This window comes from Pelmatolapia mariae, linkage group LG2 (assembly GCF_036321145.2).
Source record: "Pelmatolapia mariae isolate MD_Pm_ZW linkage group LG2, Pm_UMD_F_2, whole genome shotgun sequence".
NCBI classification, from domain to species: domain Eukaryota; kingdom Metazoa; phylum Chordata; class Actinopteri; order Cichliformes; family Cichlidae; genus Pelmatolapia; species Pelmatolapia mariae.
Window position 1 is genome coordinate 16,782,013 of NC_086228.1, and position 23,407 is coordinate 16,805,419.

Below are 23,407 nucleotides of genomic sequence, written 5' to 3' on the forward strand. Positions count from 1 at the left end.
ACCCCATATCTAATTAAAACTGTACAAAGAGAACATAGCATTTGTTCTCTTTGTACAGAAGAGAGTCCAGAAGCACTGTGTTACCTCATGTCTTCTTTAAGCAACTCCCTAAAAGCATTTTGTAACTCAGGAGATCAAGTTTTAAAAGCCAAAATGTTTTCCTGTCCTTGCTCAATATAGGATTCCAGCTCTTTGGTTTAGGGCCTCCTGGCCATATTTTTTATTTGATAAAATGTCAAATGTTTTTAACTGGCAACCGGTCAGGACTTTGGGAATGGTTTCTTACGTTCTCTAATACATTGCGGTGGTGCTGTGTTGCAGAGTATGCTATCTCTTTGTTTTGCTGAAAAAGATACTGTCTGAATGACAGCATGTGTTTCTCCAAAACCTGTAACATTTAGAAAGACTTGTGCAGATGTATGAAATGTGCACATTCAAAACACAAAATAAAGCATTAAAATATAAAAATGTGAAAATATTTTCTTAAATAAAATATGGGGTTTAAATGATATTATTGTATTTTTTGTCTCAGATTTTAGGTTTTGCAGACCATCATAACTTTTTGTAACTGGGGTTATATTTTCTGCCAGATGGGTCTAGCTTTGTCTTATCGCTCACGGCCCCATTCCTGCCCAGAGGACAGCTGATGAGGGCTAAAGCGGGAATTAGCCACCCACTCAAAGGCTTTGCCCTGATCCTTCAGGTCAGTATTTGGTCCCTTTAGCTCTTGAGCAGGATAGAGCAACACTGGTTTTCGAGGATTTGTCCAGAGTTAAAATCAGAAGGGGAGGGAAGGTCTAATGCATGTATTGGACACGTGAGCCAGAATGTATGACTGCACCATAGACAGGAGGGAAAGTCCCAAATCTGGCAAGCTGTCTTGGTAGTTTTGTCTCAGGGGGGAAATGAATAACATAACAACAATGAGCACAACTAATCACAGGTACACTTTCACTTAAGTGGCACATAATCCCAACTTAATTTCAATTAGCCATTTTTCCCATTACATAAACTGAATAGGATAGTTCTTCATCACAACTATTTAACAATTAAAGATAAATGCTCCACAGTACTATCATTAATGACCTAGGAATCAATCGTCAAGAAAAAAAAAAGCCAGGTTGGCTTTTTTTCACTAGATGGCAGCAATGTTACAAAGAAATAAAATAGCTCACCGATGAGAAACTAATAGTAATAGGGATATATAAAGATACAACTGCAACCAATAAAAAATAATTGGTTATTTAGCAACTCTGTTCTTATTCATTTTTCATATGTAGCAAATGCTAAATATAAACACAAAAACAAAACAAAAAAATGCTTCAGTGACCTCTCTTTACACCATGATAGCAATAGCAATTCGAAGCTGCACTCATTATCATAATCTGCATTCAGTTCAGATAAAGAGCATTCCTGTTTGAGAGGGGCAACTGAGATTCAAGCCTTTTGTAGCACAGAGCAAATCATTTTATGGTTATGAATAAACTGAAATTAGATAAAACTTCAGAAGACTGTAATCAATTCTGCAATCATTCAGGTAAAGCTGTCAAAATCGTAATCATTATTTTCATGTAAGATAATATAAGTATAAAGTAGCCATTTTTTTAAATACCTTCAGAAAACTCAGAATATTATTGCACAGTACTGTAGTACTGGTAATAATAGGGATCAAATTGGTAAGGTCTATTCGATACTTGTCTCTCACTACAAATTACTGAACATTTATACAAGGTATAGTTTCTGCTGTTAATTCAGGATATCATCAGTAGTTTTGTCACCGGTAAGTTTTGCCACTCCCATGACTTCTATAGTATCGTGCTCCATCACCTGCTAAGCTTGTAGGAGATATTTAACTGGAAAAAGACCTTTGCACGTTTCCATGATGTGTGTTCTGGAAATGGCCCATTAGGCTGTTTTGACGCTTTTATAATATAAATTGTGATATACTACACATTCAAAACTGAATCATTAAACCATAAAAGTATTGTCACAAAATCGTGACAATACCAAGATTTGTGCTTGTGGGAGTTTGTTTTTGAGTTTGTTAACACTTACCACAGTTTCAAAGCCCTCTTCAGTTTCTTCAGCCTGAACAAAATATCAAACTTGTTGAACAAATTTTACTCCCCCCTTTTGTCTTGATATCGTAGTATTTTATTTCGTTGGCTAACTCTTTAGTTACCAAAGATGGTAGCCGGAAGTGACAGGAACGATAGGCGGCCACATCCTGTTGTTTTGTTTAACTTATTTAAAAATTATAATATGATGGGGCAACGTGTTCTTTTCCCTATAGAACATGTATATTGCATAATTTTACCATTTGTTATTATTTTTATGGATTATGGAATTGTGTCTATACAACAAGAATAAAATGCAACCATCACTTCACAGGATTTGTTTTTTGGTCTTTCTTGATTTGCTTTACTAGGTCTTTCCAACTAAATGATTAAGAATCCATGTTAATTATGTGATTAACTTTTCTCAGACAAAAACTGATTTTGATTCATGCCATGTTTATGTCTCACTCCAACCTCAACTAAATGGAGCCTCAAACAACCTGTAATGTGACCTCTAGGGGGCGGTCAGCACGCTTTTTCAAAACTGAACCAACAGTAATAGTGGATTATTATCATTATTTAGATGAAAAGCTGCTTAGCTTAACTACTCATGCCATTTATGCCTGCAACTACCGAAGCGCATCCAGCAATGATACAAATCAACTTTAGTGATTTAGCTAAAACCAGAAGTGTAATACCTGATGTTGGGAGGTCAGGCATAAAACATGTTTGATTGCTGCTACACTTTGTCTTTCAGCTCTTGTAAAGAAAGACTGGATGTCTGGGAGTGATAATTAAACTCTGGTAATTCTTAATATAGTCTCTAGTCAAATGCTTAGTAGTACTTTAGATGGGTTTTCAGGTTTAGCACTAAAAATTGTTTCAATGGTGTGCAATACCAAGAGGAAAAAAAACAAACAAACACAGGCATGTCACATTTTTGCACTTTGTTCATACGTTAAGTTTGTCAGCAACATATTTTTTACATTGATACAGTGCAAATGCACAATAGCACAACAGACACCATTAAGGATACATACTATTTTTCAATACAGCAGATTTTGACAATTTGCATGTTTGAATTTTTTTTCTTTTGCTAGACAGAAATATGCTCTTCCTCCATTTAAGCATTCATTGTCCAACAGACTGGTTTCGTCACTGGTAGGGACCCTTTAACACAGCGAAGTGCTTGGTAGTCAATGGCAAGTAATTTTCCAAGTGTGGTCGGCAACTTCTGCAAGGTCATGACAAGTGGTGAAGCAGGGCACTGTCAGCATCTGTTTCCCATCACGGCCAGGAGCGGTGTGGTCAACAGTCAGTCCAATCAGCTCCATTCATACTTTTTTTCTCAATTATGCAGACATTCTAGATGAAATTCAGCCATACTGTAAAGTGGTGCAGATGTTAAACATGTCTACTTTGTCTTGATATGCATATTATATTAAGAAAGAGATAACCTAAGACCTGAGAAAAATATCGCATTTTGCAATGTAAGACAGACGACACAGTGCCGTTCACCCCATCAGCTCACATCAACCACCAACACTTCAGCTCCATGTACTCACCAGCGATCCAAACTTTTGCTTTGACAGATCTAACCAAAAAAAAACACTGACAAGAGACAGACAGACAAACAAAAACATACTCAGATGGCCTGTGTTAATGTTAACTCCATCTTCATATGTACCTTCTTTTTTTCAATATACATATATATTTAAATATATATATATATATACTATATAAGTAAACTTATACTTGTGGTAGATGTAATTTGTTTTTAATCTGGTGATTTTGATCCTTTTGTTATCTTTTACATTTGGAAAAACTTTTAAACGTGAATTTAAAACGGGGGCTTTTAAACTTCAGGTGGACAACTTGTGATGGCTTCTGATCATGGTGGTGCTGTTTCTATAGCATCCCTCAAGGGAGACATAACCTTCAATGTTTTTTTTTTGTTTGTTTGTTTTTCTTGTTTTTTTAAAGACCTGCACATTAGTAATAATGCTCAAGCACAAACACCAACCATTTCATGACCCTCCCACTCCCACTAGACTTTGTGGGCTACATGCCACCTCTCTCGCACCTAAACCCATTCATCTCTCAAGACAAAGGTCCCTGCTCTCAATTTCAAACTCCCTTTTTACATTATCTCCCTTCTTTTCATACTTATGGCATTTATTTTTTACTCGCTTTTCTTAGTGGCAGCTGTAGCCGATGATTTGGACTTGCCGATGTAGGCTTCAAAGAAGAACTGGACAAAGAGCACAAAGTAGCTGAGGTACATGAGGGAGGACCAAACAATGTTCTGCATGTGGGATGGACACTCCTGGCCCTGCTGCATCCACGAGTACACCAAGTAGTTGACTACGCAGCCCATCAACATCTGTGTGATTTGGGTCAGTGTGATGAACATGGCAAACTTGCGTGACAGCTTGAAACCAGCTGCACGCAGTGCGTAGTAAGAGTACATGACAGCATGGACCAAGTAGTTCATGGTCATGAACCACCCGCCGCCAGCCACCATGTCCTTGTAGGAGTACCAGGAGTAGAGCAGCACAGTAATGTGGTGGTACCAGTGGAGAAAGATGAGCTTCTGTTTCCTCAAGACAATAAACAGAGTGTCACCTGCGAATAGGAGAGTGGAAGTTAGGAGTGGATAAGACAGGACAGAGCAGCAGAAAAAGGAACATGGTTATTATTTGTCCAATAAAAAGTAACTGGCTGTGATACAAATCACTCTCAAATATGCAAAGCTGTGTAAAAACACAAAGCTTTAGGCACACACAGAGAAGCACTGAAATGTTTGACAACTTAGGACCCAATAAACTGATAAACACAAACACAAGTGGAGGCAAAAGCAGATTTTATTATACCATTTATCACCCATAACAAGGCTAAGGCCGATAAGCACTCTACAATGAACAGTTGCGGTTACTGCAAAAGCTGAAAAAACAGAAAACATGCCCTATTACAACAAAGTACAAAGTAAAGTACTGCTACAAATACAAAACACCATAATATCAATGCTTCATATCAGTGGTTTCCAGGTTACAAAATGTATTTTTCCTTATGAAAATTTGGGGCTTTTGTTTTCAAATTTATGTATAAATGTAAATGTACACTTACCTACATTTTTATTTTTTTTTACATCAGTCAAAAAATATTGCAATATATATATTAGTGAATGTAGTGGCTGAATGACTTTAAATGCACAAGGAACACTAATCCTGCAGTAATTGCAGTATGTTAAACAGTTAGAATTTTAACACAAAGCATGATTAACTCAAGCATAATAGAGACTTTTATTAACCAAGTAAGGTTCCACTAGTCACATATTTACCAAAGTCACACTGACACCGCCTTTAACTGGATCAATCATGCTTACTGTCATGTAACCTTCAGACCCCAAGTTCCATTCTAAGCCTGGAAACCAGTCAGTGACAGCACAAAGTACTGTTTTGGTATTATATTTATACTGCTAGAATTTGCCCTATTATGCACATAATAGGGCATTTGTGGGAATTTCTCTTTTACAATGAAAAATTCTGAATTACTTAATCATTCAAACATGATTATTATTTATATTGATTTATTAAGGCTTGCAGCAGCCAGTTTACTACAAATAAACCCTTTTACTGTTATAAATGTTATATTATTTTCTACCTGATTTTGCTGCGATAGTTGCAGTGTTAATTCACCTGGAATCACAGATGAAGATGTTGTCCAAAGTGGATGGCTAAAAGATGTGAGCACGGTGCCAGAAATTTGGCTTCTGACCTGTAGTTCTTAAATGAGTACTCAACTCGAATCCTTAAAGCCAAGCCATACATATTTTTGGTCCTGATAATAGTGGTATTTTGATGAAACAGAGCAGAACTTCATTGAACATAACTACTTATATGCGTCTTGTATTCGTTTTTAGAATGTGCAATGGGGTTGCAGTGTCTCGAATTTTTAGTCACATATCTAGAGAGACATCCACCCATGACGAAAAGGTCTCTGTCCACCTTCTTATGTTTCCCTAAGCCGCCTGCACCTTTCTGTACCTAGTAGATACAGAAACAATCAAGTCTCCAGTTTCCAGACTTCACAACATGATAGTTTGGACATTAGCCAGACAGAGAGAACATGGCATCTGCCACTCTTTATTCCTGCTGAGAGGAACAGCTGCTCTAGGTTTAGGCTTGAAGATCTGACACTAGGAAGATAAAGATGAGCAAAAATAAAATTCTATTCACACAAAATCGGGGTCTATTCCACTGCAGGGCAACCTGCATGTGGCGAATAAAGCTGATTGATTGAAATCTTTAAAAAGAAGTGTACTGGTGATGGCCAATTGTATCCATCAGCCTCCTAGCAGATACACCTATTGTATCAATTTCAAAATTGTAGGTGACTTTCTTCTTCAGTCACCACATTCAGACGATTTTCAGAAACTCTGACCCCTGACCTTAAGACTGAGGTTTCTGGGATTTAAACTCGTCCAAGATTATTAGTAAATACACTTTTAGTATTAATTTGAAAGCTGTATGCCGCTTGGTTCTTGAGTTATCATATTCAGAAACTTGGGTGTCCATGTTGACCACCTGCCTGACGGGGTGACGACAATACCCCATCAGCCTTTTACAGTATTTGCAGTATTGTAGAAAAAAATATGCAAAAGATAACCAATTAAAAAAAAAAATTAAAATCGACTTACCCAGCTCTGGTGCTTTACTGAGTACAAAAGCATATGCCCAGAATTTGCTGACAGGCCCGTTGTAGAAGCTCTGGTCACAAACTGACTGTTTTAGCCCTTTCGTCATCAGGATGTACATCATGTAACTCCCAGTACGGATGGCACCAAAAATACTACATGGGGGTGAGGAGGACATACAGATACAGACAATAATTTGTGTTAAAAGTGTGAAAGTGCTTCCCACATTGTAGCTAAAATGTTTGTATTTCTAGCACTTTGTACAAGGCTGAGGTTTTCTTACTGTGCACATGGCTACTGTTTCTAGTTGTTGTGAAACGCAGCTACGTTTGACAACTGAAGTCAGTTTATATTAAATGATCATTAAACAAATGTTAACCCTCTTACCTGAATACAGCAAGGGTGAGTGACCACAGCACCAATGGTTTCCTCAACTCAAACTTCTCCCTTTGTTTCATGACATGGCGGCCCCCGAGGATACAGGCAGCATAGAGTGCAGAGAAGAGAAAGGACTTCTTCCTGCAAGCAACAAAAAGAGAAAGCATGACTTACTATACACAGGAAAATATACTGATGTTCAATGCAACAAATGAGGAATGAAGGTTATAAAGTATCACTAAAGTGACCAAAATAGCCGAAGGTTAAGTCTTGAAACACCCCTCAGTTCTTTATATTTTGCTCCCAAAGATGTCAGACGTTCTTGTAAAGCGATGTTGAGCAAAAGTTTTCAGAACTTTCTGACGCTCTTTCAAAGTTTTTCTTAGGACACTGGTTCCTTTTCACTCATTTTCAGTCCACTACTTGTACCTCACTTTTTTTTAGATGAATGCTTTTAAAGTCACTTTAGACTAACTTATGAATCATTCAAGCATAAAACGGCACCTAACTCTAAGGATTGACCGCTGTTTTGTCTACACAAAACAGACAATTTAGCATACAACCTTTTTTAAATTGTATCTTTAGGCACTTTGTTACTAGCAGCCTGCTGTAAAAAACTTAATCTGTTCCCATTTCTTTAGCTGAACTCATAGAAAAGAGCCAAAGATAACACAGTTTGACAGTAGTGTTTTTGCACCCACAAGGCAATTCCTTGTTGGAATTACCAGAGTTATTAGCCACACATTTGGCATAGAGAGCTGTATCTCCCTTAAAGATTTTAAAAAGCTAGATAAGTGGAGAAAGAAGTGGCAGGCCTAAAAAGCTATATACAGCAGATGAACAGTATCTCAAAGTCATATCCTTAAGAAATAGGAAAGAAATACAGCAAAGATGTGACATAGCCTTCAGTTGATCCATCTACTCTTTGGTGAAGACCCATCAGAAATGGAAGGATGGCTGTCAAAAACTAACTCTTAAGAAAAGGAAACAGGAAGAAGAGGCTGAGGTCAACACTAGATTCTGATGTACCATATATATGATTGGCAACAGCAATCCAGTGAAAGCATATCTTGACTGTATTCCACTGTATGTTTTTCTATCAATTATGGATTGGCTTTCCCAGAGTCTGGGCCTCAACATTCTTGAGATGTAGAACCATCTTGACAGAGAGCAGAAGAAAAGGCAGCCAACATCCAAAGAAGAGCTTTGGAATGTCCATCAAGAAGCTTGGACACTATTTGAAGAAATTCCAAAAAACTTGCCTAAGAGAGCTCTGGCTTTATTCCACCTTTTATTCCTCAATAAAGGTTTATACAACACATTGACTTTCAAGCTTCTTTTTTTAATATATACACTATATTTTCATGTACGATTGCATTTCAATAAATTGCTCCACTGCTTAAGACTTGCACTCTACTGTAATCCATCAAAGAAGAAACAAACATTATCAAAGAGCAAGCTGGCAAGCTTCATCCTTAAATACTATGAGGAAAGAAAAATTGACATTTTAAATGAAAGCAGCATTTCTTTACAATTTATTCCCATCACAAAGTAATCATTTCTAACAATGTAATTGTTGTATGCACAGAAGTTCCTCTTCCAGCACTGCTTCATAATGTACACAAGACACGTTTTACATAATACAGTGACTTCACATGCAATGCCTGAAGCAATGATTTAATGATCAGAGTCCAGTTCCAACTGCCATTTAATACTTTGCTACAAGTTAATTGTTATTGCTGCAATTCAGTTTCAGCTCCTGCCATCCTGTTATCTAAATTTGTGTTAATTGACTTGTCAGTGAAACACCACCTGGCTCAACTGAATCTAAAGAAAAGCATTTGTCAGTGCTCAGCACAATTACAAGGTACAGGAGGTCTGACTTGACAGACTGGATGCTGAATAGGGCCGAAAAACACCAAACCAGCGTTGTCGAAAAACGATCTGCTCTATTGGACAGAGAGCAGAGTAACTGTTTTGAGCAGCATAGCCAAGAAGATAAACCTCCAGGAAAATAAACCTTATGAGGGTAAGGTAGTAGGTTCCAGTTAGTCAGGCATCAGACCTACAGCAGGGTAGCCAGAAGTAGATATATGTATGTAACCGCAGGGTGATACTGGAAAAAAGAAATATCAGCAGCAGCAACCTTGGAAACATTAAAAAAAAACAAAAAAAACATTGGGTTTGCTGTCAAGAGGACAGTGCACAGCAACTAGGAATGAGGCATTCTTGGAGCTTGACCAATAGCTCTGGGATTAATTAGCTGAGTAAAAGTAGCCCAAGGAGTGATGTTCCACTTCAGTGAGGTTTGTGCTGTTATTTAGAGGTTATACAAAGACAACAACATGATGCTGACGTTTTTTAAGCCCTAGGTATTTAGTGCTTTATTATACAAAATTAAAATAAGGCCTTTAAACAGAATTGCCAATTAAATTGTGATATATGGTATACAAGCACAGGAGTACTACATCAGGCATTTTTGCAGTTTATTCTTTAAAAGCATATCATGCGATTTATTTCAGTTTTCCATGGGATAGGGGTTCACACTGATGTAGACGTCCCAAAAACGCATGTTTTAAACATGATATAGTTGGCTTTAAAGGGTTAAGACTTACATTGATAACACTGCTGAACATTTCTCACAGAGCCCACACATGTGCAACCTTGTACACAGTGAACAAACCTGTTCTGCTGCATTAGCAGATGGCACTCTCGACAACAGCGCTAAAATTTGCTGATCAAGATGTAGCCACACAAAAAAGGCGTAATTTATTTTCTTTTAAAAAAATGTAAAAGGCTATGTGACAATAATCAATTAAAGCTTTAATTCCATGGCATCAGTTTCTCAAAAAGGAACTTCAAGAATGAACTTGATGCTAACTTTAGGATCCCACTTTGTAATTTCATTACAGGAGAGTTGTGTAAGACGGTCAGTCAGGTTAAGGTGTATGTCAGTAGGTGGTTATGGGTCAACCAATGCTAGAAGATAAAAAAGTGCTGCTGCTGATGCCCTTTGTCTTTTCAAACTGAATAAATGAATACTTTTACCATCACATAGTGTATCAACTCTTTATTTTCCATCTTTCAACAAAGGATTCAGGATGTCACCTAACTGTTCTTGCAGGAGACCATAAAATGCTTGAGACCACCTCGGAAGAACAAAGGACAAACCTGTCAAAGTCAAATTCAGCTGCATTTACAGAATGACAACAGGGTTGGACTGCAGAATGACATCACTGTTTCTCAACTACACAGGAAGGAGGGGGGAACAGAGCAACACACAATACAGTGCCCTATATACTGTGGAGTGGCTGGAGTGGATTGCAAAGGAGAAACAATTTCAGCATTACCCTTTGGTGTACTGCCATTTAAGGTTAAAGGTCAAAGGGTAGCATGGTGAACATAGCCTAAGCTATGATTTCATATATAGAACTCCTTATGAGTACAATGAAATCATCTAAAGATGGCGCAAAATACGTTGCATTTACCATTTTAGTGTCCAAGCCTCGCTTGTTCTAGCATGGCCATTAGTTTTTGAAGGTTATCAAATTAGATGTCATGTTATAAAGGAATTTATTGAGTTAAAGTAATGTGCCTCTTCCTAGGAGCCAGGCTTTCTGGTATTTTTTTTTTTTTTAAAAGAGGTCTCGAGCACTAATTCGCTAGGTTCTCTGGAGCCCTTTTTCTGTAAACACTGGCTTATTATTCACGACTTCTCAGTCCTTATCCCTGAGCATTTTCTTAAAAAACATTGATAACGGATGAACACTATGTAAAAGTCATGTCCTTTAGAAATACAAAAATGAGTAAATAAATAAATAAAGATACATCAGATGCATCTGGCTTTTCAGTTGCTCCATCTACTATTTGTTGAAGACTTGTTAGAAATAGTCTTGGTGAAATGGTGGCTGTCAAGGAGCCTTTCTTACAGAAGGGAATTGGGGAGGAAAGGTGAAAAATCAGCAGCTTATGGAGTGATTACTGAACATTTGAAATTTCTGGTTTCAAAGATATTTGAATTTTCAAAAAACAAACAAAAAATATTGTTATGATGTACAGAGAAGGTTAGGAGAGAGGTACAAAAGTGAGTTTCTACAACCACATGGAAGAAGATGGAGATTCTGTCATAATTTGGGGGCTGCATTTCAGCTAGTGGTGTCAGAATCTGGCATGCATCATCATCTGGAAAGCATCTCATCACTTTTCAGTGTCACACTGATAACAAACACACTGCCTATTTTCCTAGCATTATATAAAGAAATGAGGAGTGGCTCACGGCTGGCATAGTACTGCAGTTTGCTTGTGCTACTGATAAAAAATATTTTTCACATCTATTTGTAATTACCATGTCTATCATCAGTGGTCACAGTTTGGCAAAGGTTACACAGATTTTATTTTAAATAGTCTTTTGTCATCTATTAAGTAAAATGTCCATTTAAGCATTAAAACACAAAGCACTTGACATCATGTGACATTTTAATTATGCATTTAACCCCATTAATAACTCAATGATTTGTTGATATCTATGTGAACAAGATCCACCTGAAATGCAATGTTTGCCACATTTTCTTCATTTCATCATTGCCTTTAGTGTATATTTTAGTAATGGACAATTCCCTCTCTCTTACTTTGAAAGCTAAGGTGCTGATAACCAGCTAACACCAGCCCTTTCCCCCCCCTGACAGACTTGCTTGCCAGTTCATCATTTTTGTCCCTTGGTCATATGGACTTCACTAACACCATCATGGACCCCAGTAGTAGTCCTCTTCCTTCCCTGACCAGCTGCAGTAAGCTGGAAGTGCACTCTAACCAGAACCCGCAACTTCAGAAAGCATGTGATCCTCCATTTGGGGCACCTTCAGCTATGAAATGTCTACAACCAGTGGACTCACCCCCTTCTGGCTATTAGATAAAAATGCAAATATCAAGGCACTTCCAGACCTGAAAGCTACAGTCTATGGTTTAATATGCATTTCAAAATCAGGAGCAAGTGACAGCACTAATACAATACAATACAAGGCTGTTTAGAGTGTATGATGTACTTGCACCGCAAAATATATTTGCACACATACTTGTCCTTTTATATTTATACCCATCTCTATATTTATCTAATCATCTTAATACTTATCATAACTCTGTTATGATCTATGACAACTCAATTTCCCTCTGGGATTAAAAAAGTTTCTCTGATTCTGATTTGCAGTGTGTTACAATCCAGCCAAGCACAAACTCCAGGGGAATTTTCAGTTTATTCTCTCATAAATTTTGATTACTTACAGAGACTCGATTCTGTTTGCTTGCTGGACACATTGTTTTCAGGGGGAGAAATGTTTGACTCTTATCATCCCCACAGACACAGTGGCCAGGGAATCAGAAGGACATCATTACAAAAAGGCCCTGAGTAAGTGTGGTTATCCCAGCTGGACATTTGTCAAAGCTGGGAAAGCACCTACAGAATGCTCTAGGCGATCCAGGAGAGAAGAAAGACAACTGCTGCCTAAATGAAAACCTTTAACAGAACAGCTGAGACGCATTTTGTCAAAACACGGTCTCTGTAGCTTTCAAACCCCACGACACACTATGCTAACAATTGGTCCACCTGACGGATCGGATCCTCCAGCACAAACAGAATAATATAGTGTACGTGGTGAAGTGCCAGGAAGATTGCAGTGAATTACACGTCAGGGAAACCAAACCACCTCTGGATAAGCAGATGGCACAACACAGAAGAGCTACCTCATCATCACTCTTTCAATGATGAGGGTATGCACATCCTGACAAGAAGCAACACTGGTTTGAGTGGGGAGTCAAGGAGGCCATTTACATGAAAAGGGAACAACCATCTCTAAGGATATATCTTTCACCATCTTACAGTATTGTGATTACAGCCATTCCTCCAACTGTAGTGGTAATGCACAGACATTTCCATTGATCAATGGTAATGGGAATTTGCATAATAATGATCATGAAACTGATTGCAAGGCCCATTGGTAGTCATTGGTGGTAGCTTTGGTCAATATGAAAAAATATTGTTTATAAGGTTGGGAAAAGCTGCAGTCACGCATCCTGTCACTCCATAGATGGTTGCATACATATTTCAAAAGCAAAATGCAGATTTTCTTGGTCCATTAATGTTAAATGTGAAATGCAAAATTAAAGTTTTGAAAAGAGTGAGAACAAAGATTTAGTAATGATTCTTCCTCCTAACCAAAACTCACTGCACTCTTTCTGTTCTTAGCGCTCTCTTTCAACCAGCAGGTGACAAATATTGCACTAGCATGCAACATTTTCAGTAATTGCGCTGCCATGCTTGAATGAAGACATAAGGGATGCTTGGCAATGCTCACAATGCCATCTACATACCACCTAAATATAAAGTATTGAAATCCACACAACACAAATTTAAAACAGGATAATCACTTACTTAAACCAAGGTGAACTTTGTTTTAATAAATTCAAGCCAACAAACAAGTTACATTTTGAAAATAAATTTAGAGCCTAAGGACCAACTATTGCAACAGATTACTTCATCATCAGCAAAGAGTTTTACATTTTATCTATTTATTTTTAATAATTCATTTAATTTATATTTAGCTTATATTTGTTTTGACTCAAACACCAGTATGATGACCAAGAAGTTTACTGCATAATAATTTAGTTTGTAAACACTAAAGAACAATTATACTCTGTGGGACAGACATGGGCTGCTGGAGACAACACAACACGGTAGCCGTAGTTTTAGTTCTTTGAAATCTGACTGAAGTCCACCTTAAGGGTGCATGCACAGTTGGTGCTCTGTAGTCTCCACTAACACGTCCACACTGTCAGAAATAGCGATCAGAGACAGTTGGTCAGGTGATGTTCACTCAGAACCTCGCACTGACCATCTGATGATGAAATTTACATAGAAACTACAGTAGCCTCATGATGATTGTCCACGTCCAGTACACTGGCAAACCGTAGGCACCAGTAGATCGCATCTGTTGGAGGCAGTATTCAAAGTATGTGGTTCAACCTGTTTGTGGGCAACCCTTTCATTGTTTTTAGTCCTTCAGCGAGCTGCAAAGTCCTACATACAAAGACCCAGTATTACCAACAATCAAGTGTCCACTGCAGTCACCATTTGTGATTTTCATTTCTTAATCTTTGGAGTTTTTATCTTTGCTGTCCCTGCTCTCTTGTCCAACAATCAGCATTCGACCTACACACAGTGTCATCCACATTTGCATAGGCTGAAAACCCCTGTTCATAGGCTCTCCATAAGCAAATTCCTATACAAATGATCACAACGGCAGTACCATAAAACAAGCCCAGCACTACCCTTTAACAGATGACCAAATGTTAGCTGAATAAGAAAATTCTTATTTTGCCAAAATGTGATTATTTGGTTGGTTGCAGGAAAAAAAAAAATATATATAAATAGCCTAATGTTAGCCATGTAGCACAGCTACTCACCCTCACATTAGAATCTGTCATGAGTGATTTGTTGCTGCTTTCTCTCATGTTTTTAGGACCTGACTCACTTTGTGCTTGTAAAGATTATATATTTTAAGACTCCTTATTACAGTTTTCTGTTCGGTTCTCTCTTAAGTTTCCTCAGTCCTCGAAGTATGTCATAATGCCTCCCAAAATATAATTTAATAAATAAATTAAGATAGTAAACTGCACAAGGTAAAAACTACTTGTGCAATATATTAAAGGGTTGTGGCAAATAGCCTGACTCTGCTGTTTGCCAAAGTGGGCCGAGGCAGCACAAATAAAAAACTACAAAGTCAGAGCTCTTTTGGGAAGGATCAGCATGAAGCAACAACAGAATCAGCAGAGATTTCTTTCTTGCAGCAAGGCTGGCAGCTGCATTCATCTAAATGAGCACAAGAAGCACTAGCTTAGTGGTAAAAAACATTAAAATAAGGTGAAATCTATTACTGCAGAGCCGGCTCTGTATGTAAAACTGTGCACACTGAGTGCAGTCTACAAGAGCTGCTCAGTCAAATCAGGAAAGCATCACACTCTCTCTCCCTCTGGTGCGTAACCATTGTTAGAGATAAAGACGCTGGGTGTTGGCTCATTTTTCACTGCTGCCAAATGATGAACAAAAGTTTAAAAAGGGAATTTATTTTTGAGAGAATACTGATGATGGAGCCAACAAAGCACAGCTCCAGAGATGTCCTCTGACACTACAGTCTCACAATATTATCACCACCATAAAAGGTTCAAATGAAAATGGTCTTTTAGCCTGTAAAAGTTGAGTAGTCTAACTTCAAACATGACAAACGGAGAGCCAAGCCATCAGGCCCAAATTACAGTTTTATAGTAAACGATTCGTTCTAGACATCAAGTTGAAGTATGCCAGCATATCCTACCACCTTATGGTTTTGTTTTTTGTTGACCTATGTACTAACTTCTTTAGTACAATGCACATTATAATAAGAATGTTGATCCCATTGGCCATCCCCTCCCCCACTGACAGTGTCGTATAAAGCTGCTGGATAACCTGCTGTGAAACTTGGATCTGTATTAGCTTGTCCAGGAGATTTCATGTCTTATGTAATCCTGTGCTTGCAGTCTGAGGATGAGTCTGCATGCCTGTGACAGTGAGCTGGTGTCTAACTGTGTGTGTGTGTATGCTATGTCACAAAGACATATGCAACTATATACACAGCAGAACTGTGTATCTGTGGCACACTTGCAATATTTTAGTTTAGTTCAGGACAGTTAACTCCTTGGCAGTACTTTCTGTATCCTATAAAGAGTAAAAGGAGTAACTTTGCCAAAGAGCAGACAAGCAGAAAAAGAGAAAAAAAAGAGAAAATACCACAAGTTGCAGTGAATATAATCTAGCTATATTACATAATAACCAGTCATCATCCAAGAATCACTGAGATGCACTTACAGGTCACTTAGCAGCATGTCCAAAAGTCATACTTACTTTAAGGAGTTTGTGCTGGAAGTATTAACATTTGTTGTGCAATAATTGACATTATCACAATTAATTAATTAATTATTAAGTAGCAGTAATTTGTTTTGTTTTTTTAAAGAAATGATGGCTGTCAACCTTTAGTCTTAGGATTGCATCACCAGTATGTTATCTATGTGCCCAAACTTTGTTTTCATTGGAACGCACATCATCAAGTACAAAGTGAAAAAGACACACATTCTTGTGACTACAGCGAGAAGAAATGTAGTCCAACTGCATTCATTCCATATTCACTCATGTATGTAACTACTCAAGAAAAGCTGCAATTCACCAGAGGAAATGGGGAACAAAAAGTCCACCAACTAAAAACAAATGTTAGTGCAGTTTTGAAAAAAGTTTTCAAAATGATTGTAAAAAGTAAAAAATTGAAAACTGAAAATTCTGTAGAAATATATTTTTGTGTTAGTGGTTTATAATTTGGGCTTAATGTGTTATTTCCTAAATGTACATTTTAACCAAAGGTATCCATTATATGGACAAAAAGTACTGGGCCACCTACATATTACACCTACAGAAGCTGGTGATTTACATGGCCACACTAACAGAGGGTCTGTTGAAGAAATGACAAGGCAGTCAGTTGGGTTGATCTCACCCATACCAATGTTCAGTCTTTGCATTTCTAGCTTGAACAAAATAAGGTAATAAATTTATTTTCACAGGCTTGCAAAGTCACACATACACACTAACACAAAATAGCTGTAATATGAACTGATTTTGCTTGCATTAAAGATTTTTACTGGCAGCCTAAAAAAAACTGAAAGTGAAACAAAACTGCAGCAACAACCCAGGCAGACATCAGTTCCCGAGGAGTCAGCGCATATCTCTACCTCGCCTCACCAGTGGTGAGAAGAAAACAGGCCGAACAAACATCAAGCCTGAAGCACATTCTTGGTTAACATGGTCAAGAATGATTAGCATCACCATGTGCTGCTCTTGTTACAAAGGCAGCAGCATCCATTTACTTATAGCTACGGATGCAATTCAGGAAATAGGAAATCATCTAAAAAACACAAAAAGGTGTCTCTAATACCTAAAATTAATTTCTTGAATAAAAATACTGAATTGGTTTCTCATCAAGGATCTCTCTCACATCGTCTGCACTGCTTTGAATCATGAATCTTTTTAAAAGTTACATAAGAGAATGCACACAAATGTATATATTATTTTTCAAGAGAAAAATGAAAACAAGCTAGGTAACATTTCACGCACTTTAACTTTAGTTGTTCAGGTGGTTGCCCAAGTACAATTGCTAAATCATTTTTGAATTTTTATTATTATTTTCACAGATTTCCAGCATAATAAATGAACTTTTAGTGTAGTCCCTTGCTCATATTTTAAAGGTTGACTCACTACTAATCCCAGATCTTTCTCCTCATTTTGGTCGGACAAACCAACTTGCGAGTCATAGTAATACCTTTTCAAAAGAGCATCTCATCCTATCAAACATTGTCCAAATGCACCTTCTTGGACTGTAGTTGCTCATGCATATGTGCATACTCTACTCAATACAAGTAAAAGTTTAAATCTATGGGAAATGCCACTATGCACTAACCACTGATGCAACATAATTTTTTAATCCAGTCCATCTACTGGTCTCATCTGTACAATAATAGGGCATGAGAACTCAGAAACAATAGAGAAGGCTGCACTTGGACTGAATAAGTAATATGAAACTGTGATGCAAGACAGCTATCTCCCCAACTTATCGAGTTCCAGAAACATGATCTTCAAGATTAGTCAGTGAGCCAGGATACTTCTGAATTGAAAGGCAAATGGTTAGCTAAAAAGAAGCAATGCTACTGTTAAAAGTAATATTCATAAACATTTCATGAAGGCAGAGTCTAAACATTATTATTTTACTCTAAAAATAAGTTTATAAAGCAACAGCAAATGAAGCAAATTCTAGAAGAAACATTAACAGTCAGACCACACATAAAATTCTCATTATTCATTCCCTACAGTATTCTACGACTGTGCAGCCCGTGTTATCAGTCCAAAGCAAAATCACCAGAGATCCATCAAAAGAGCAGAGACCCATGGAGATGCTATCCACACATGGGGATTTTCAAAAAACAGAACATAAGGTTCTAAACAATCTGCATGCTAATGAGAAATGATGACGTTTGTGGAAGTGCAGACTGAGTCAGCAGGTTGAAGGTGTGTGTATAACACTGAATAATAACAACGTGTCTTTTATGGATTGTAAGGAACACTGCAATCTTAACATACATCAGGCAATATTGAAATGGAGCAGGTTTTATCCACTGCACTGGATCACATCTGAGGTTTTAATATATTTAGGAAGATAAGTGTTTTCATTTGAAGTGATGACAAACCAGTTCTGTCACACACAATAACCAAAGACTGCAGTCCAGATATTACCACATTAGACTGGACGTGCTATCACCTATCAAAACAAGAGAAGTACTTGTTTATTAATTTCAACCCAAAATTTGAGCTGCAACAACAAATACAGAAACCCATGCATGTGTTTTTAAACAGACTTTATTCAAAACAGTATTATGATGCATATGTTATGCTAAACAATTTTATATCAAAGACTAGTTTGCAATGTTAATAAAAGCACTATATGTGCAATTACAGTCAGGCATTGCATAAGGTTCACTGTGTGTTAAGTGATTATGTGTTGAAATGGGTTGTGAAGGGCCAAAGAACTGAGATGAAGAAAAAAGTTCTCTTATATTAATATGATCTAGCTGAGGAGTGCATCTGACTTCAGCTGACTCGGGTCCCAGGAGAAACATGCTGCTGAGACTTCCGAAGTAAATGGAAGTCATTACCTTGGCTTTTTTTTTTTTTTTTTTTTTTTAACTGGTTTTCCAATTTCCTACTGTTACTTAATCACAATTAAATTTGGGTTGTGCACCACAATTTCCTCACCAAAGTCAAATCAGACAATCTTTTGCCACAAGATTGAAGTGGAGAAAAAATGAAAACACCCTGCCCCTATAATATTTAGGTTTATATTGTACTGAATACATTTTGTTGTCAAAAAGGCAAGATGCAGATGTTATTACACAGTATTTAGTTCTTCCTCCTCTTCTTAGTTCTTCAAGCGACTCTTTGACCTTTCTTATACAATACTGAGCTGTCTCCTGTCAGTGTCCAACAAAGACATTAGATCAGGGCACCAGTCTCCATTCATCCCTGCAGAACAATGACATACACACAGTATATAACAATGTACACTTATGTCTTGTCTTGTTTTAAACAGAGGGGTTACTTTAGCTGGGACTTGGTTGAACATGAAACAAGAAAAATAAACTTGTGCATATTTAACATCAAATAATACAAACTGAAACAGGCAACACTGACCACACTAGAAATAATACATAATATCTGATAGCCAAAGAACAGGATTCATGGTTCAGTTAACATACATTTTGCTTGAAATGTAAATGACCGTCATGACTAAAGCTGATGCTTTCCTATATTCAACAATGAGAATACAGTACATGGAAATATTAGGAAAAAAATGTAACACAACAGTGTAACATATATAATGAATTCTGATTAAAGATATCTTTGGTTTTGACTAATAGAATAGTTTTAGAGCCATTTGTTTTTCCAGCTTATCATCATCAACACTATTACATAACTATGTTCAACAGTCACAGTCTAATGGTGTTAACTTCAGGGCCAATTGCATGCTTTATCAATGACTCCTCTGTCATGCACACATGCTTTTATATAACTCACGTGTCTACTCTATAGCCAGTTAAATGCAATGCAAAATAAACATTTATTGTGATATCCAAAGATAAATATAAGATACATATGTTATATGATAAATATATGATCTGCCTTACCTTCAGAGTCTGAATTATTTCCTGGCACATCCATCAAAAGGGATCCTCTTGTTCTTCTAGTCAAACAAGACTGAAAACAGCCAAGCCAGAGATCTGTATGCAATTCTTGCCATTTGCTTTTGCAAATATGAACTGAAATCAGTTCATATTTGCACTTGGCCTTGTTAATGATTTGCAGGATAAATATACAAAATAAATACATAAACGCAAACTGTGCAAATTAGATTAAAGTTATTGTGTGGTGGTTTAAGTACTGCACTGAGCTAACCATTAAACAGAGGCATTTTTTTCTTCTAAGGCACATGCTTTCATAAGAGCTCCTTATATCTCACCCTTAAGCCATAAAAATACGTCACCCTTTATTACATTCCTAATGTCAACTCATAAACTTATACAGTCCCTTTTTTCATAGTTGTTGTCTCTATTAGCCATGTGCACTGGCCCTGTCTGACATCTTCCACTACAGGAATAGCAGAGAGAGGTCATCACAGATCAGCTGCAACCTGATTGGCTAATGCTCTGTCAGCAGACATCAGAAGATGAACGTTATTGGTTGGTTGTCAGTACTAGGGTATGGACAGCTCCTACACATTACTCCCATGTGGTCTCTCACTCACTCTCTCTCGCTCTCTTTCTCTCTCTCTCTCACACACACACACACACACACACACACACACACACACACACAGGTTTAATTTTACTGAATAAGACTGAAACTGTTCTATAACTCATTCCAAGCACTCAAGGAAAATATCTTTTAAAAATAATCTGCCTTTTTACAGGCAGTTGAAACAGATGAAGCTAGACAAATACCTCTTACTTTCTGTGTGCTGCCTTCTAAAAACCCACTACCAGTGAATGAAGCTAATACTAACTTTACCCATGAATCATTTTGTTTTGCTTGAAACCATTTCTTGCTCAACCTGGCGTGGACCTGGACAATAATAACCCTCTATTAATTCATGCAAAAGATGGGTGGACGGACCAGTACATGACCCACGATTGTAATACATGACTGCACACAATCATGAAGAATATTTACTCATCCGTTAGTAGCAACAGGGAAATTTCAGCCTGGAGTAATGTTACAGTTTGTGCAAAGCGTGGCAGACACCACCCTAAGTAAACAATGAGACATTTTAAATATTGACGCTTCTTATCAACGAACAACGATGCCAGAAGGTGACTTCAGCTTTAATTTGCAGCATCCTGTACTAGTACAGGGTATTCTGAGGACAAGCCACCTCACTCTTATTTTGAAGAAGAAAAAAAATTGCAACTTCCTGTTTCATATTTTCACCATTCTCTGGATTGTTGGTCAGGCTGCTGTTATAGTGACCCTCAAGAATATTCAGCTGCCTTCCACGAAAGGATCTCATCCTGCTTTCTCATATATACTCCATCCACACCACCTTGGACAGCTGTTGGGAGAATAGTCCTTCTGTTCTGTAGATCAGCTGCAACTTGAAAGGCCAATCTAACAGAATCTGCTAATCCAGTTGCTTAACATCACTCAGATTTTTGTTTTGCTTTGTTTTTTTTCCCCTAACAAGGTACTTAAAAATGAAATGTCTGTAAAAGGTCAACTTATACACTCTATTGTGAAAAAAAGCTGTTTAAAAAAATGCAATGGGATTTCATATTCTTTATTTTGGAAAAGCATTTTATTTAGAGCTAAGAGAACTGGGTTATTACTCAATCATCAATAAAATAAGAATAAAATATCAACAATTTTGATAGGTTAATAATAGTTCCAGCCATTTTGTTTAAAGTAGAGCTCCAAACACTTTCTCTTTTCATTTACATAGGAAATATATTGGACCAAGCACGCTATTAGACCCCTTAGAGTCTGGGGATGTCATGACAGTTTTTAATCATTTTATACTCCATTGATTGAAAACAATCAATATATGACTCATAATGAAAAATAACTGTTTTAAAACACAGAACAAATAATTACTAAATTAATAACAAAGATCTTTATTTTAAAGGACAAAAATAAACCAGGACTGGTGTCCACTCTTGACCAAAGAAAATCAGTCAATCAGTGGATAAAAACATACTGGTCCAGTAAGTGGATGGCGGTGCGACAGCTGGAGGAATGGATGACCTTTACAATACTATCGCGGCAGTGATGCCGGGAGAATAAATCACAGGAATTCAAGGACAAATCCTGCTCATGAAAGATGCACAATGCAACAGTGGAAGAGCATGTAGTATCCAGTGAGAGCAGACAGACTGAAATGTGGCAGAGCGGCGTTTTCGCACGCGGCTGAAGGCCTGCATGAATTTGTTCATTTTATGAAGCACAGTCAGAAATTCGCGGATGATGACAAAGAGGCTGATGTAAGAGGATACGGCTAGGTTTAATCCCGGTAAACGAGGTGGATGTATGTTCCACGCTACAGGCTCCAACACACATTTAGCACGAGCACGGCGCGTTGAATGTGCTGTAGAAAAACCGTTCATTGCTATATATGGGATTATAAACGGGGCGCTAACGTTACAGTGTAGCCTTACCAGTTCTCCTGCATCCATCGGATAGCTTCGTCCTCGTTGAACTGTCTCTCGAATTCATACTCTTGCAAAGCTAGCACCGACATGCTCACTGCACTGTGTTTCTTTTCACACCGCTGAAACAAGACGATACCCGGCTGAGGTGTTTCTCTCTAGTCTGTTTCCTCGCAGCCCCTGACTCGCATCGCTCGCGCCAATGTCCTGACCTCGCGGTTGTACGCGTCACTGCGCGAGCAGCTCGCCAGTCACAGCACCTTCCTCCTCCACCGGCTACCGAGCCGACGCCCTCTTCCTGAAGGAGGGTGACGTCAGGGTCCTAAAGCCGTCATATTGCTCCCTTGAAAGTTCAATTGGATGCCTTCATATTTTATTCTATGGTCATTGTCAATAAATAAGAACACAGAACATATGGGTAATATTGAAGCCCAGTGGTTTGGAAGTCTAATTTAGTTTCAAGCACGAACTAAAGATATTTGCTCAAATAAATTTTCACCCGGTTTTATAGGATAATATTGTGTCTTGTGTAAGCAGTCTCGTGCTTCTTTTCATATTTTTGTCATAGCAAACATTTTCATTTTGTTTAAAATTAAACATTATTTTATATTCAATTAAATTTTTATTACTTTAGCATGAATGACGTGTCACTTTATTCTGCAGTCACTAGGCCAGTAGCTGTTTCCCAACATTTAGAAAGGCTTTTGTAATAGCTGCCTTATCTGCTTATCCAGGTACAAGCAATTTCTATATCTGGTAAGGTAAATAGGTGGGGTGATGGGGTGAGCTATCTTAGTAGTAGAACTCTCACCTAGAAACAACAAAGCTGATACTTTCGCATGGAAGTTATACAATTTCATCACTGATATGCAAACTGTGCTCTTTCACAGGCTTTGGATAGTGTGCTGATGATATTGCAGTTTTACTTGGACTTTTAGCACATTCATCCATGGTCACA

At 37.6% G+C, this 23,407-nt stretch overlaps 1 protein-coding gene across 1 annotated transcript; it reads right to left on the reverse strand.

Moving 5' to 3' along the window:
- Positions 1 to 2,997: 2,997 nt before the first annotated feature.
- Positions 2,998 to 22,730, reverse strand: elovl6 (ELOVL fatty acid elongase 6). Its single transcript, XM_063494114.1, has 4 exons — positions 22,459 to 22,730; positions 7,141 to 7,272; positions 6,757 to 6,908; positions 2,998 to 4,682 (listed from the first exon to the last, which is right to left on the reverse strand). The coding sequence occupies exons 1-4, from the start codon at positions 22,539 to 22,541 to the stop codon at positions 4,240 to 4,242; spliced, it is 810 nt and encodes a 269-aa protein (XP_063350184.1). The 5' UTR covers positions 22,542 to 22,730; the 3' UTR covers positions 2,998 to 4,239.
- Positions 22,731 to 23,407: the final 677 nt, after the last annotated feature.

What these genes read in the sequence shown, in the direction of transcription:
- elovl6 (XM_063494114.1), bottom strand. Translation starts at nt 22,541, where the DNA reads ATGTCGGTGCTAGCTTTGCAAGAGTATGAATTCGAGAGACAGTTCAAC. An exon ending in CGATGGATGCAGGAGAACTG is followed by an intron (nt 7,273 to 22,458) that starts GTAAGGCTACAC and finishes TGTTGCTTGCAG; the next exon opens with GAAGAAGTCCTTTCTCTTCT. An exon ending in CAGTAAAGCACCAGAGCTGG is followed by an intron (nt 4,683 to 6,756) that starts GTAAGTCGATTT and finishes TCCTATTCGCAG; the next exon opens with GTGACACTCTGTTTATTGTC.